The 13870-nt window shown below is 35.1% G+C and overlaps 2 protein-coding genes across 4 annotated transcripts; one reads left to right on the top strand and one right to left on the bottom strand.

Moving 5' to 3' along the window:
• Nucleotides 1–1691: 1691 nt before the first annotated feature.
• LOC103980618 (RING-H2 finger protein ATL8-like) lies at nucleotides 1692–2276 on the bottom strand. Its single transcript, XM_009397069.2, has one exon. The coding sequence runs from the start codon at nucleotides 2274–2276 to the stop codon at nucleotides 1692–1694; it is 585 nt and encodes a 194-aa protein (XP_009395344.2).
• A 1783-nt stretch (nucleotides 2277–4059) lies between these two features.
• On the top strand, nucleotides 4060–13602 carry LOC135582570 (ADP-ribosylation factor GTPase-activating protein AGD5-like). Of its 3 annotated transcripts, none has more exons than XM_065105478.1 (12): nucleotides 4060–4415; nucleotides 4798–4854; nucleotides 5324–5382; nucleotides 7543–7633; nucleotides 8908–8962; nucleotides 9092–9182; nucleotides 9297–9495; nucleotides 10275–10506; nucleotides 10654–10832; nucleotides 11941–12198; nucleotides 12298–12356; nucleotides 13088–13602. In XM_065105478.1, the coding sequence occupies exons 1-12, from the start codon at nucleotides 4365–4367 to the stop codon at nucleotides 13245–13247; spliced, it is 1491 nt and encodes a 496-aa protein (XP_064961550.1). In that variant the 5' UTR covers nucleotides 4060–4364; the 3' UTR covers nucleotides 13248–13602. The 3 variants fall into 3 exon arrangements, with proteins under 3 accessions (XP_064961550.1, XP_064961549.1, XP_064961551.1); XM_065105477.1 differs by having other exon boundaries at nucleotides 4061–4415; nucleotides 12295–12356; XM_065105479.1 differs by lacking the exon at nucleotides 4798–4854 and having other exon boundaries at nucleotides 4065–4415; nucleotides 12295–12356.
• The last annotated feature ends 268 nt before the right edge of the window (nucleotides 13603–13870 follow it).

Raw genomic sequence — 13870 nt, 5'->3', positions numbered from 1 at the left:
TGGGTCGACCGCAGTAGCGACGGCAGAAACAAAAGGCGACGACGGCAACTGAGAAGAAGGAACGACGTAGACGACACGCGGGATTTTACTGAGGAAAGTCATATCCACAGGCCTCTTTCTTCGTCTTTCACGGCTTGGGAACATAGATTTGATGAGGAAGAACAAGATAATAACCATGATCACGAACCAGGAAATGAAGCTGAGAGGAACGAGAAAGACGAGCACAACCATGATGGAGATGTTTTTGGGTTTGAGGAAGGCCGATCTCATGTTCATTAAATAGAAGAAACAAGGAAGTACGTAAGTACTACTACAAGAAGGGGCGGAAGAGAGAAAAATCCATTTCTTTATTTTTGGAAATTGTCACATCTAAAGATTTCCTAATCGGGACAAAAACTATATTATAATATATATATATATATATATATATATATATATATATATATAAATTCTTTATTTGAGTCAACTAAAATCCAAACTCAAAACCTCTTGTCCAACTTCTAGAGTATGTAAAAGTTACTTTCTCCTTTTCCACATATGAAAATGGTGAGAAACATATAATAATTATATAATAAGTAATCCATAAAATGAAAGACAATCTTTTCTACAATCGTGAATATTTCAAATATAAATTCTAAAAATTTTCCTTCAAACAAAATTGTTGAGTTTTCCCATAATGAAAGATAAAAAAGGATTTCCCAAAAAAGAAAACTTGCCAGTTCCAACAGTATAATTAATTGATGAGTATTTTTTGTCATCTTTATGTCTCATATAGAAAATTTATAAAATCCATAATCTTGAAAATTATGATTAATTTTCTTTGTCTTTTCACTTGTTCTTTATTGCTCATCATTTTTATTGCAATCTTTTTTGTCAATTACCTTATTGATTGTGGTATTTTCAGTTTCTTTTTTTTTTTTAATGAATGTTACTCGTTATTCTTTGATATTCAATATCTAATATTCTATGTTCAAATGTGTTTTGATATCATGTCAAAAAATTATACTTACCATAATCTTGCCACATTGATCTCCTCTCTTGATCACCGTATGTATGTAACTCTTAGGCCGAATATGATAATGGCCCTGATCATGAAGCTGATAACGAAGGAGGAAATGACCAATAAGACGTCGAATTACGCATTAAGGGAGGGTCCTGTGGTGGCTGGAGCAGCGCAGGGGGCGTGGAGTAGCCTCGCCATGAGAGTGCGGGAGTAGACGATTCTTGGTCTGAGGAGGATCGATCGAATTCATTATATAGAAGGAAAGCAGTAGCATGAAGTCCGATATGATGTGCGAGATCCGAATCCGAATATATATATATATATATATATATATATATATATATATATATATATATATATATATATATATATATATATATATATATATATATATATAACAGAAGAGAAAAAGAAAACCAATATGAGATTGAATATGAAGTGTTTGTATGGTGCAAGATTAAGAATTAGCCACACCAAAATCCCAAGATACATATCTTTAATCTTGTAATAAGTAATAGGTAAAATCTATGGAATGTTTTCTTCAATCATAAATCTTTATGATGTAAATAAGTATTTCAAAACTTGTTTCTTTAAACAAACTTAGGTTAATTTTCCTGTAACTAAAGACATTAAAAACCTTTATCATGTATAAGGTTGGACACTCGAGAACTATAAACACAAATCCTTATCATGTATGTACAGCTATGATCACAATCAGGGAGGTGATGACCGATAAGATTAGACACATTGGAACGAGAAAGGGCGTGTTGATGGTGTTGCTGAAAAGACTTCTGCCAGGACGAACTTCCACCCCGATCATAAGCATCCTACAGATGGGGCAGGTCATTGATGGTACCAGCAACCATCGTCTGATGCACTCCCCATGGAACCAGTGCTTGCATCGCGGCAGCACCCACAGCTCCTCGCCACTCACGAACTCCTCCATGCAGATGATGCAGCTCTCCATGACGGTCTGGGGAACCACGGCGGAAACAGAAGTCGACGGCGGCGGAGCAGGAGAAGAAGAAGAAGAAGGGACGACGTAGACGGCACGCGGGATCGTGGCAGCGAAAGCCATGGCTGCAGACCTCTTAGCTCGTCTTTTACACCATCCGAGTGCAGCTCCGATGGCGATGTACAAGACAATGGCCACCATCAAGTAGCAGCAAACGAAGAGGACAACAAGGAGGAAGAGATGGAGTTGGATCGCAAAGGTGAGCCATGCAACGCCCGGAGCAGCCAAAGGCGACGAGGCGTCGAGTGGTCTCGCCATGAGGGAGCGGTAACGAGCTATGGAGGAGACGATTCAGCGCCGATCGAGTTCATTAAATAGAAGAAGAAAGGGAGGGCTAATTAAACATTACCTTTATAATTAATTATTTTTAGTTACGTTAGGACTCCTATAATTATGGAAGTAAAACATTAAGATTCCTATACAAAATTAAAAAATTAATTTCACATGATTAAAAATTAATAGAGAGTATGATTTGATTGGAGCAACGAGATTAAATGTTTCACTTTGAATCTCAATATAATTTTTGAAAGTATAAAAATTAAAATACTAAGAATAATTAATTATCTCATGTAATTAACTCACGAAGGGAGGCATGACACACTACCGACATAGAAATAATGACATCACTAATTTGACATATTACATTCACAGTCATATTATTTTACGCGTGGGGAGATTTTCATAAATATAAAACTATAAAATAAATAAGTTTATATATATATATATAATAAAAATAAAATTATAAATCTCAATTATTTAGGATCGATTATATATGAATCTTTCTTGAGATATATAAAAAAATAAAATAAGATATTTATATAATAATTAAATATTTAAAATCTAAAGGAATTTTTTCCTCCAATTATAGATCTTTCAAATATGAATTTTATGTTCAAACATGTTGCTTCAAACAAGCTTGTTTTCTTGTAATTAAATAATTAAGGGTTTCTTAAAAAACACAATTACCAATTCTAATGAAGCAATTTATGCTGCCCATAACTGATTTTTAGCTAAGAGCAGCTCACTTATCATTTAGGATGGCAAAAAGGAAGAGTATGTCAAGAATTATTACATGTTTTTATATGGTTTAAGTGAAAATCTATCCAAATTCAACTTAAGATCCACAAAATCATTTAAAATAGAAAAACTAATGTTATTAATACCCAGATTCATAACATATATGTTTTTTATTGTATTAATGAATTTACAGGTGAATTAAAAATGATAATTAACACAAATAGTATAAGAAAAAAAAAAGAAACACACTTGCTTTTTTAATCTCTTCCTTCCATTTCTTATCCTTCTTTCTCTCTCTACTCTTTATTTTATTCGTCTTATATGTTTTGAGTCCTATTGAACTAAATTATATTAGTTTGATATGGATGATAGTATAGAGCTAATTAAGGTTTTTCTTTGTGTTTATCTCAAAATAAGATAGTGTCGTTCCATAGAAAATTTGAGCTAAGATGCTATAAGATTATGTCGAGACGAATCTGATAATCCCCTTCAATATTTAAGTGTCGAATTTACGAGCATAAATGTATTGGTAATGACTTTGACTATTTATCGTAAAGTCTTAAATTTGAATCCATCCTCACCATTTCCTTTATAAAAAAAATTATAGTTAATAGTTCTATAGGACTATTATTTGAAAAACCTACGAGACTATTCGATCATATCGATGAAGATATATTAATCACACGACGATAAGATATTTGACCATCATCATCATCATCAGTATATAATTATTTATATACCATAATGATAAATTTTGTTCATATATCACAATCACTTGTATCAAGATTTTTTTGTCCATCCTCATGTCAGATCCATCCAACATGTCAAAATAGAAAGATTAGTTTGCACTAAACACCAAAAATTGCCTGCAAACACGCACTAAAAGAACAGCCAGCAGAGTCAGGACGAACATCGATAGTGTCGTGTAAAAGCATCGACATCCATTGGGAACAGTCGCCACCGCCGTTTCCACATCTGATGGCATTTATTAGTATGGATTTGACTATGAATTCCTTCTCCTGCGTGTTATCAGAGTCGTTCCCAACCACGGCGGACTTTGACTTCTCTGCAGTCGTGTTACTGTCGTAGTGCAATTCTTTACGTGTGAAAAGCCACCTTCCCCTGCCAATTGCAATGTAGAAGAAGGATTCAATCACACAAACAAAGGCGGAAAGAGGCAGGAAGACGATCGAGGCAAGGCTCTTTGTGGCAAGGAGAGACGCGGAGGAAACGTGTTCTGACCTGGGATTGTCATCGAGGTATCTATTTGCTCCACCCTTGCTCGAATCGACTTCGAATTCCGGGTAGATCCGCACGGAGGACATCAGCATGAACGGGAAGGCCTGTGTTTCCAAGGAGCTCAACGCCAGGCACAGAAAGGTCTCCTCTTTCCCATCTTTTTTCTGTTCAGTCCGCCGCCAAAAATGCGATCTTTTCGCTCCTTTCGAAGTTTCATAGGTCAGAGATTTTTTCCCCTTTGGTTTGCCTACGTTTCCATGCGGTTCTTTTGGAAATCGGCGGGCACTCGGTGTGGGGTCTCAAGTGATTCTGATTTGGTGTTCGAATCTTGTCGTTGAATAAGCCCTAGGTTCTTCCTTAGATAGGGCTGATGCGTCCTTCTGTGTAGATTATATCTCTGAACGTGTTGTAGTATTTGATGGTGTTCTTTTTTTGCTTCTCAACTCTTACTTTGTTCTCCATCAATTATAAATTGAGGTGAAAATAGTTGATTGATTTGGAAGTTACCATTGATTGGTGTAAGGGAACTAGGGGTTGCACAAAGAAAGATGGCTCGATGGGAGGTTACGTGAATAAGGGTGTAAGAACCTCAACTCTCACATGCTGCAAAGCATACTTTAGTATTATCTATTATCCATACTGTTTTTTGCTCGATTGAGGTATTATTTGGTTTACAGAACAAAGTGTCTACTGCATGAAGATCTGAATGCCTCTATTTGATGTTTTCTATAAAATACCTTTTCAAGCTTCCACTTTCATGTTTCATATTATAGCTTCCTGTTACTGTGAGTACTTTTTACCCCTTAATATATGACTTTGGACAATTCCAGTGAAGTGCTATTTCAGTCTTCTTTTTTAGACCATGATCAAATGGAAAATATTTTATCTTCTTACTTATGCAAGTACGTTTGGCCTCTTAATATATCAAGCAGACAAATCCAGTGAGGTTGCTGCTTTAGAGCCATCATCTGTTTCTTTATATGACTGATCAAATGGTAATTCGAGTTGCATCTCACAAGGCAAATTTTTTCTGCTTTTGTATATTTCAGATATTGGAGGGTCTTCTTAAGTTGCAAGAGAACAGAGAATGTGCTGACTGCAAAGCCAAGTAAGAAAGCTCGTTACTATGTGATTGCCACTATTTAGCTGCTGAGAACTCGTTATTTTGAGTTGGACTCCGAAGCAATTTTGAGTGATTCATCTGGGATATGTCTTGCAAGGGGGATAAAATATGATTATATTATTTAATTGTAATATGAGCACTACACTTTTGTTTGTTCTATAGAGTTAGAAGATAACAACCTACACATTCTTATCCTTTGTCACCATTGTCCATTAGTGTGATTAAGAATCTTGACTGTAATTATATATTCTTTTAGTTACCTTCTAAGATCTATGGAATAAAATATCTTTCATTATTCCTGTTAATTGACATATCACAAACACTAGCTAATCAAGAGTATTAAGATGTTATATCTAAAAGGTTGCATAGTGCATAGGGCTCTTGCAAGTGAAATGACTGAGGTGAGTCAATGAATATAATAAATAAATTAATTTTTTTTAGAGGATATTTTTTACTTTTCAACTTTTCCTTTCACGTCATACCCTATTTATGTACGTATTGATGTATGTATACAAGCACATGTCCGTTGTCCATGCAACCTACTTAAGATTACATCTTTGATTGTTCTTACTTTATGATTACAGTTGTTGTATAAAATAAGCCATGATATCTCATTTAAAGAGTATCCTCTATTATGCTATGTTTGAGGTTTTCCTTTCCAATGTTTAAAATCTCATCTGGTGCCGATATCAATCGACACTTGGACCAATATGGTTCCTATATGGGCCAAATTACTGACACTCTGTAACTCTATACCGGTCAGTACTTCTGAATTGGAGAGAAGATGGGAGAAGGAGAAGAGGAGGATTGGCAGAATAGTTAGAGAAGAAAAGAGGACTGGTGGAGGAGGACTAGGCATATTTGGAGGAGGAAATGGTGAGCAGCACAAGAAGGAGATGGTGGCAACATGACAGGATGGAGAAGGCAGCTATGACAGCATGGAGGGGAAGAGGAGGGGGTGGTGGAGGGGAGAGGGAGAAATAGAGTGAGAGGGAGAGAGTGTGTGAGGATGAAGGAAATGAAACCAAAAGGGAAAAACAACACAACTATCAATACATTTGTTATAAGAAAGAAAATAAAAATGAGTGTAGATACTGGTCTAACTATTTACCACCCGATAAGTCTGGTATAGTGAGTTCACTGAACAGGACATTCCCAGGTGCCAGATGAAACTGGATGAAATCACTTGGTTTATGTCTAGGTTGGCTGTTAGACTGGTAATTCTTGGCCTAGGTCAGTATGGACATTATTTGATACCTTGGCTTTTCAACTTAATGAGATCCATCCGTTATCTGAAATTGATCTAAGTTGATATAACTTCTGCAAAAGAAAGGTCAACAATTTTTTGGACAATTTGATGTTAGATAGAGAACGAACTTTTAATTTGTGATCATATTCCAAGAAAATTATACTTTTAAAGTTTAATGGTGGCTTCACCTGTGAATTAACATGCATCATTTTATTTCTGAGAAAGAGCTATTTCAGTTGGTGACCTGGGATTTGCATTTCCTCTTATAAGCTCTATCTTAGGTGTGTCTTTCATTCGATCATAAGCTGGCATGTGTAAATACTCCATGCTACGACTCTATGTGGTAGGTAATAATTGAGATGGAAATTCTCTGATCCAGATTTCTTTGGGAATAGTTGTTGCAGGAACTTCAGAAAGAATAAAACTTTTTTCTTTCATGCATTATGTGCCATCTCCATGAACTTTTCTGTGCACAATATAAAGTTCGTATCTTGGAGCAATGTACGTAAAATGAAGATTCTAAGTTTTCTTAGGCAAAGATTCTCAACGCACTCAAATTCTTTCTAAATACATGCATTTTCTTCTTGCCCATTACTTAGAAGCTTTTATGTGGATCCTTTTATTAAATATAATATTTGTAATTTGCTAAAGCATTCCTTAACAATATTGCTTAATTTTGTGAACGAAAATTATTTATCCTGTTTTGGCACTTAAAGATCTGTTTAGGTTCTGACAGTCATTTCCATAACTGTGCATTTTCACTCAAAGCAATTGTATATAAGACTCCTATGCAATTTTTTCTTTATCATGCCTTATATCTTTGTTATTCATCCAGTTTTTTAGTTTAGATATATCATATATGTTTATGCAACCTGATTTGTGTCATAATCTTGCAGAGGTCCACGATGGGCTAGTGTGAATTTGGGAATCTTTATATGCATGCAATGTTCGGGAATCCACAGAAGTTTGGGAGTACACATATCAAAGGTCACATGTGAATTTTAATTGTAGCAGTGATTCTTTAAGCTGCTTCAAATTACCACAATGACTTTCTATAGATGCTTTGGCAGTATTTTGCATTATCAACAATGATTTGACCTCGACTCTCTGAAACAATCCAACCATATAATCTACTAGTCCAATAACTTAGGTAGATCAGGCCTTCGCCCCAGTGATAACAAATTTTTAGCTTAATTTGCTGTCAATAGGTTGATTTATTATTATATGACTACCTGATTTATCATTGGCATATAATGTGGGATTAAATTATAACCTTCCTCACCTAAAAGATCGATATCCTTGTCTGGGCTTAACAGATTGCCAAAAGGGTTTGATAAGTGACATTCGATATACAAAACATCATAGTGGTGATACGACCTCATGATGTAACCTGTGTACCATTCATAGATAGCCTTTCTATTTGGGACCCAATTTTTCACACTATCATAGTCCTAGGTATGCTTTTATATCAGTTGTTATCACCCAAACTTGATAGACCTACTTGTGCAACATGTATTATACAAAGCTAATTACATGGTTCAAAATGTTTAAACTCAAGGTACTAAAAGTTGACCTATCTTATCTTACATATGATCCGGACTGCAGCATGGTAAATCTCCCCTAAGTATCTGACATTCTGCTTAGGTCACATTGAACACCCACACATGATGTGGGATTTAGGAGTGGTGATGACTTTCCAAATTGGCTACCACCATCCATGGGCCATATCTCCGTAGTTACACGCATTATACTTATTTAATCACATTTTTAATTTATTCATTTTGCTCTCTTTAAGTTTTTATTTCGTGATTAGTGACGCTTTTTGAGGGGTTATTCTAACTTCCAAGTACTTACCATGTCAGACATATACTTTTATTTTTAGATGGATTATGAAGACACATTCTTTACCGAGATTTCTGTACTACTAATATACTTTGTAGTTTGTAGTTTGTATTATTGTTTACCCTGCTTTTGAATCAATTTTGTCTATGCCATGGTGCATCAACTTTTTCCCTATATTTTATTGAAGAATATGGTAGCTTTCTCACCAAGTGCAAAACTAAAAATGAAGTGGAAATGCACTTAGTTTCATCATGTTAACTAGAATTTGTACCATTCAAATTCAAAGACTTCTTACATCGCTTGCAGAATGGAGAGCTAATTCTGCACTAGAGATCTATATTACACTCTGTCAACTATTAGGAACTTCTAGTTTTGTGCCTATACAGTCGCTGGAATTAATTATTTCATGTTGATTACAGGTCAGGTCTGCTACCTTGGACACGTGGCTTCCAGAGCAGATTGCATTTATCCAAAGTAAGTTCCTAGAGTGGAGCTTTCCTCCATCTTGTAGATGTGCATTATCTGAAACCATTTCCCTGACATCCCCTGCAAAATACAGATGCATTGCTTTTTATTTTTTATGTTGGTTTTTATTTTTTCCAGCGATGGGCAATGAAAAATCAAATAGCTATTGGGAGGCAGAACTACCTCCAAATTATAATAGAGTTGGAATTGAAAACTTCGTTCGTGCAAAGTATGCTTGTCCTTTCATATCATTTTGAGCTAACAATTTCTTTAATTCTTGATTCCAAGAAAGAAACTATCGTTTTGGAAAACATAAAATGTAAAAAATGATATTGACTGCTAGATATGAAGATAAGAGATGGATACCTAGGAATGGAGCACGTAGATCACCTTCAAGACCTGAGAAGGCTTCTGAATCTTTGCAAAGGCATGTGAATGGAGCTGGACATGGAATTACCAATGATTCAGGCACTGTCAAAGTGGAACATAGCTCAAAACCACATCTTTCAATGAAAAATGTTCGTTCTAATTTACCAAGTCAGGTAAGCAATTTAGTCCTATTTCTTTTAAAATTATACTCTGATGCAATTTTTCTCATTTGCTTATGATTTTCTTTCTTGAGCATATAGTGTCATGTTTGTTATATGCCGAAATAATTTTATGTGGAGCTACATTGTTTACTTAAGTTGGACCAGCATAAGTCTGTTTTTCTGTCTATTTATCTTGTATTTCCATTTCTGATATCATGTAGTAATAACATGCTTGGTTGGCTAAATTAGATACCAGCAATCTAACTTTAAGTTGTGTTCTGTCATCAAGAATCATCTATTTAAGTTGTTATACATATGGCAGTTCTGAATTTTGGCTAGTAACATGCAATGATTTTAATCATTATTAGATGGACAGGATATTAGCTTGTAAAGGTGCAGCCAGATTATGGATAAAATGTCTTAGCAAGGGCACAAGGTCAATATCAGGAAACTCGCTAGGAAAAGCAATATATTGCCAGAAAGTTGCCAATGATTTAAAAGAAAGTCAAATTTAGTAGATCCTTTAGAGGGAAAATATCATACATAAATTATTTGATCATGCCCTTCTTCAATTGTAGAATATGTTCCTTGAGCATGCTTTAGAATTACAATGTCTTCGTCCTTCATGTTGCTATTAATTTAAGTTTTATACATGGTTCTCACATCTTCTTTGATGCAGCTTATTAATCTTTTCAGATATCAAGATTTTCCTTTATTCTTTTTATCTGGATTATCTTTGTGCAATGCTATTTCTCAAGTATGTATTGTGTCATGGATATATGACGAACCAGGTTTACTCTATACCAAAAGAAGAGCAACCTATGGCCCAGTCTAATGTTCAACCTCTGGATACAACTCCTGCTAGAGTTGATACTGCAACACCTAAAATTGATACTCTGCCTGCACCACCTCCAAAAGCTGACTATTTGACTGATCTTTTAAATAATCTTTCAGTGGAGATTCCTAGTGAAAGTGGCTCAGATTCATCTTCCAAGGATGATAATTCATGGGCAGGTTTTCATTGTAAGTTATGATAAGGACCAGTAGCATGTTTCTTATGAAATTCACCTGTTGTTAATCATTTTATATTGTTATTTTTTACTAGTGTTATTATGAAGTGCCTTTATCATTCCAAAATTATTTTAGTTGGTTAAACAGTAATTGTTGCAGCCGCAGGAGAGACAACTGCTATCAAGCAAAAGTGTAGCACAAAACCAGTTGAAAATAAGAGACGGCTTGCATCAGGAATTGAAGACTTATATAAAGATTTGCCACCTGTAACAGTATCTTCAGCTTCCGTGAAAACCCAGGGGAACATGAAGAATGATATTACGCCTGTTTTTGAAAAGGTTATGGTGTCTCCAGTTTAATTTTAGCAAAAAAATGAGATGAATTGCAACTTTGTAGTATTTGTCCCAAATAGCTTTTACTCATTTCCTATGTTTATCATGTAGGCTGTTTTCACATTTGACAGAATCTATGAAGTACAAGTGCTTAAAACTACTTTCCATGTCTGTCTCATGTCAACAACACCTGTTGGATTCTTCCAGACATGTTCAGATATCTAAAACATATTGCAACACATTTTTCACTACATTTGTATATCTTACATGTCAGAATTTTTTAACATATAAGGACATGTATCACCTACTGTTACATATATGTATATATATTCTAAACATGTTAAATTCTGGCAATTTGTTTATATTTTAACTTACTATGTCGTAAGTAATCTTAATCCTTTTCAGGAAAATTCTCCTTATTTTTTGTCATCTGTATTTGACATGTTCTTTTAAATGATTGTTTGTGTGAATGATTGTACTAGAAGTTACATAGTTAAATAATCATATATTGTCCTTTACATATCAAATTAATTAAACCAATATATGAATCGATTAGCATGTCTTAGTTGCAAGATCCATGCTGTGTAGTGTTTTCTAGAGATTAGCTGTGTGCATATCTTGTAACATTGTCCTGTACTTGACCCATGCTTCACAAGGTCGAATTAGGAACCATGATTAATTCTAAATTATCAACAATCTGATCAACCATGAAGCAACAGTGTGTTCTTTGTTCAGACCCGCATCTGATTTTAGTCATGTAATTTTTGCAAAATCCACAAACTACCTGTTAATTGCCAAACTAAGACCTTTGATACTTCACATAAATTTTGTGAGTGTTAGAAAATTTGTATCATGTGTTTCCAATGTAACTATTTATAAGGGTTCATTTCTGTGTGACGTCCATGGTAAGATTGCTTGATTGCTACCTGAGTGTTATGGGTTTGCGTCAGGTGGGGGAGGAGGGTTAAGGCTGTGTTTGTCTGGCCTTCCGAGACCCTGCGTTGGTGGTAAGTGGGAACCCTGTGCAGTATTATCATCAGTATTAGTTGTATGTTGGTTTTCTTCTTGCATATATGCAAGCCTTTAATCTAAATTATGTTGATGACTTTTGCAGCCCAATATGGCGTCACCCTATTCAATTCATCAGCAGCAACTTGCTTCTGTTTCCCAGCAGCAGTCCTTTCAAACAGCTGCAAGTAAACCTGTTGGTATTAATTCAACATTGCCTGGAAGAACTAATAATCAGACAGTTCTTAATGGTTATCTTGCACTTAATGTGAGTCTCCCATATCAAAACTGGCCAAATCTTGGTTACCAAGGTCCAGGAATTATGCCACCAGCTAGTCATAAGGGTGCGAACATCTCCGGTCAGGTTAGTTTATTACAGTTGTCTATGATTCTTATTTTATTTGACAATTTCCAGTTCTATAAGCTATACTAATCTCTTCTTTTTTTCTCTTTTTGGCAGCAGGTAGGAAACAATTGGCTGGGACATCCTTCAGGGATCTACAAAGCTTCCCCAACATCTGGGTACACTTCTGCATATAATTAGTTATTTCATGCAGAAATCACATTCTTTTGTTTCTTGTTTAGGCTTTTGTCGCAGTTGATGTGTTTTATAATATTGATGCTTATAGCACTATTTAGGTTCCAATGTGAAGCTTGTATCCAATGTTTCAAGTACTGATACTAGACCCATACTGGTCCCTAGTCGGACTGGTACAGAACTGGTACATATCTATTACCAATACATGGCATGCTAGCATATCGGTTGGAATAGGTCCTGCTGGTGCAGATCGGTCAGACCAAAAAAAGAAAAAAGAAAGCTGGTTTATGGTTTTTCAATGAATTCTATATAATTAGAATTATAAAAAAAAAACCAAATATGGGTAGGTTTTGACTCAAAACAATGAATAATGAAACGAAAGATGTTTCTGATATGTATCACAAACTGTATTACAGGAGAGGTACAGAAAGCATTGGTTCTGTTGTAGAGGTGTTATTTTGAAAGATAAACCAAGTGACACACCTTATATCTGTACCGTGATCCAAAATGTTCCATGTTCTGGTTGAGGACCAGATAAGGAATAGGATTTTGATCAGTATCCAGAAAGCCTGGCTGGCATATAAGATACATACCAAGTTTCATGAAGTTGACAAATTTCTTTGATGGCAATTCTCTTATAGTGAAAATATTATATTTTGCTGATTTTACTTTGCTCAGGCATGATTAGTGTAATCTGATAAAACATCTGGTCCAGAACATGGAATATGGGATCAGCTGCACCAATCAATGGACTAACCAAAGGCGGAATGAGTAAGAGCTTTGCTTCGCTTGCATCAACTTCTGTCACTCTCAGCCGATCAGGCAACGACTATGATTTCTCGTCGCTGACGAAGGGAATGCTCTCCAAACACTAAACTGGCTTTTTCATGCTCTTAAAGGAAGCAAGTTATACACACCTCATGCTATTCTACAGTGATTGATCCGATTTGCTGGTTCTGTTCCTTGTAGTAATTCGAAATAAATGTGAACTCCTCTCCTGAGAGATCCACTTGATGGTACACTTGATAAAACCTTAAATACGAGTTAAAGAGCCTGATTTGAGTACTTATCATCTGTATTTTTTTTATGGCAAACATCAGTGATCATGTGGATCGACTCGGTGATTTGCATCATATATAGGGTAAATACCTCAGTAAATAGTGTCTACAACTGCAGTCCCTGTAAATGAAGTATTTAGTTTTCCATTATGTCAATGCTTACATGATTTCAGTGCTTGTAGAAAAAATTATAGTTTAGAACATCTTTGGCCAATCTCATTTTTCTCATAAGCCAACTAACTTGGTGTAAATTTTGTTTTTTTAAGTTTAAGTGATAAAGATGAGATTTGATCTAAAAATATTACTATCAACGGTCAAAATCTTTACGAATTAAACTAGTTAAGATTTTTAAAATTTTATTAGTTAAGATTTTCAATTTTCAACTCTAATCTTTAGTAAATGTTGAAAGTGTGATTTAATCTCAAATCACTACAAAGTCC

This window comes from Musa acuminata, chromosome BXJ2-4 (genome assembly GCF_036884655.1).
Source record: "Musa acuminata AAA Group cultivar baxijiao chromosome BXJ2-4, Cavendish_Baxijiao_AAA, whole genome shotgun sequence".
Lineage (NCBI taxonomy): Eukaryota > Viridiplantae > Streptophyta > Magnoliopsida > Zingiberales > Musaceae > Musa > Musa acuminata.
The sequence above is the reverse complement of the archived record's forward strand: the minus strand, read 5'-3'. Positions and strand labels throughout refer to the sequence as shown.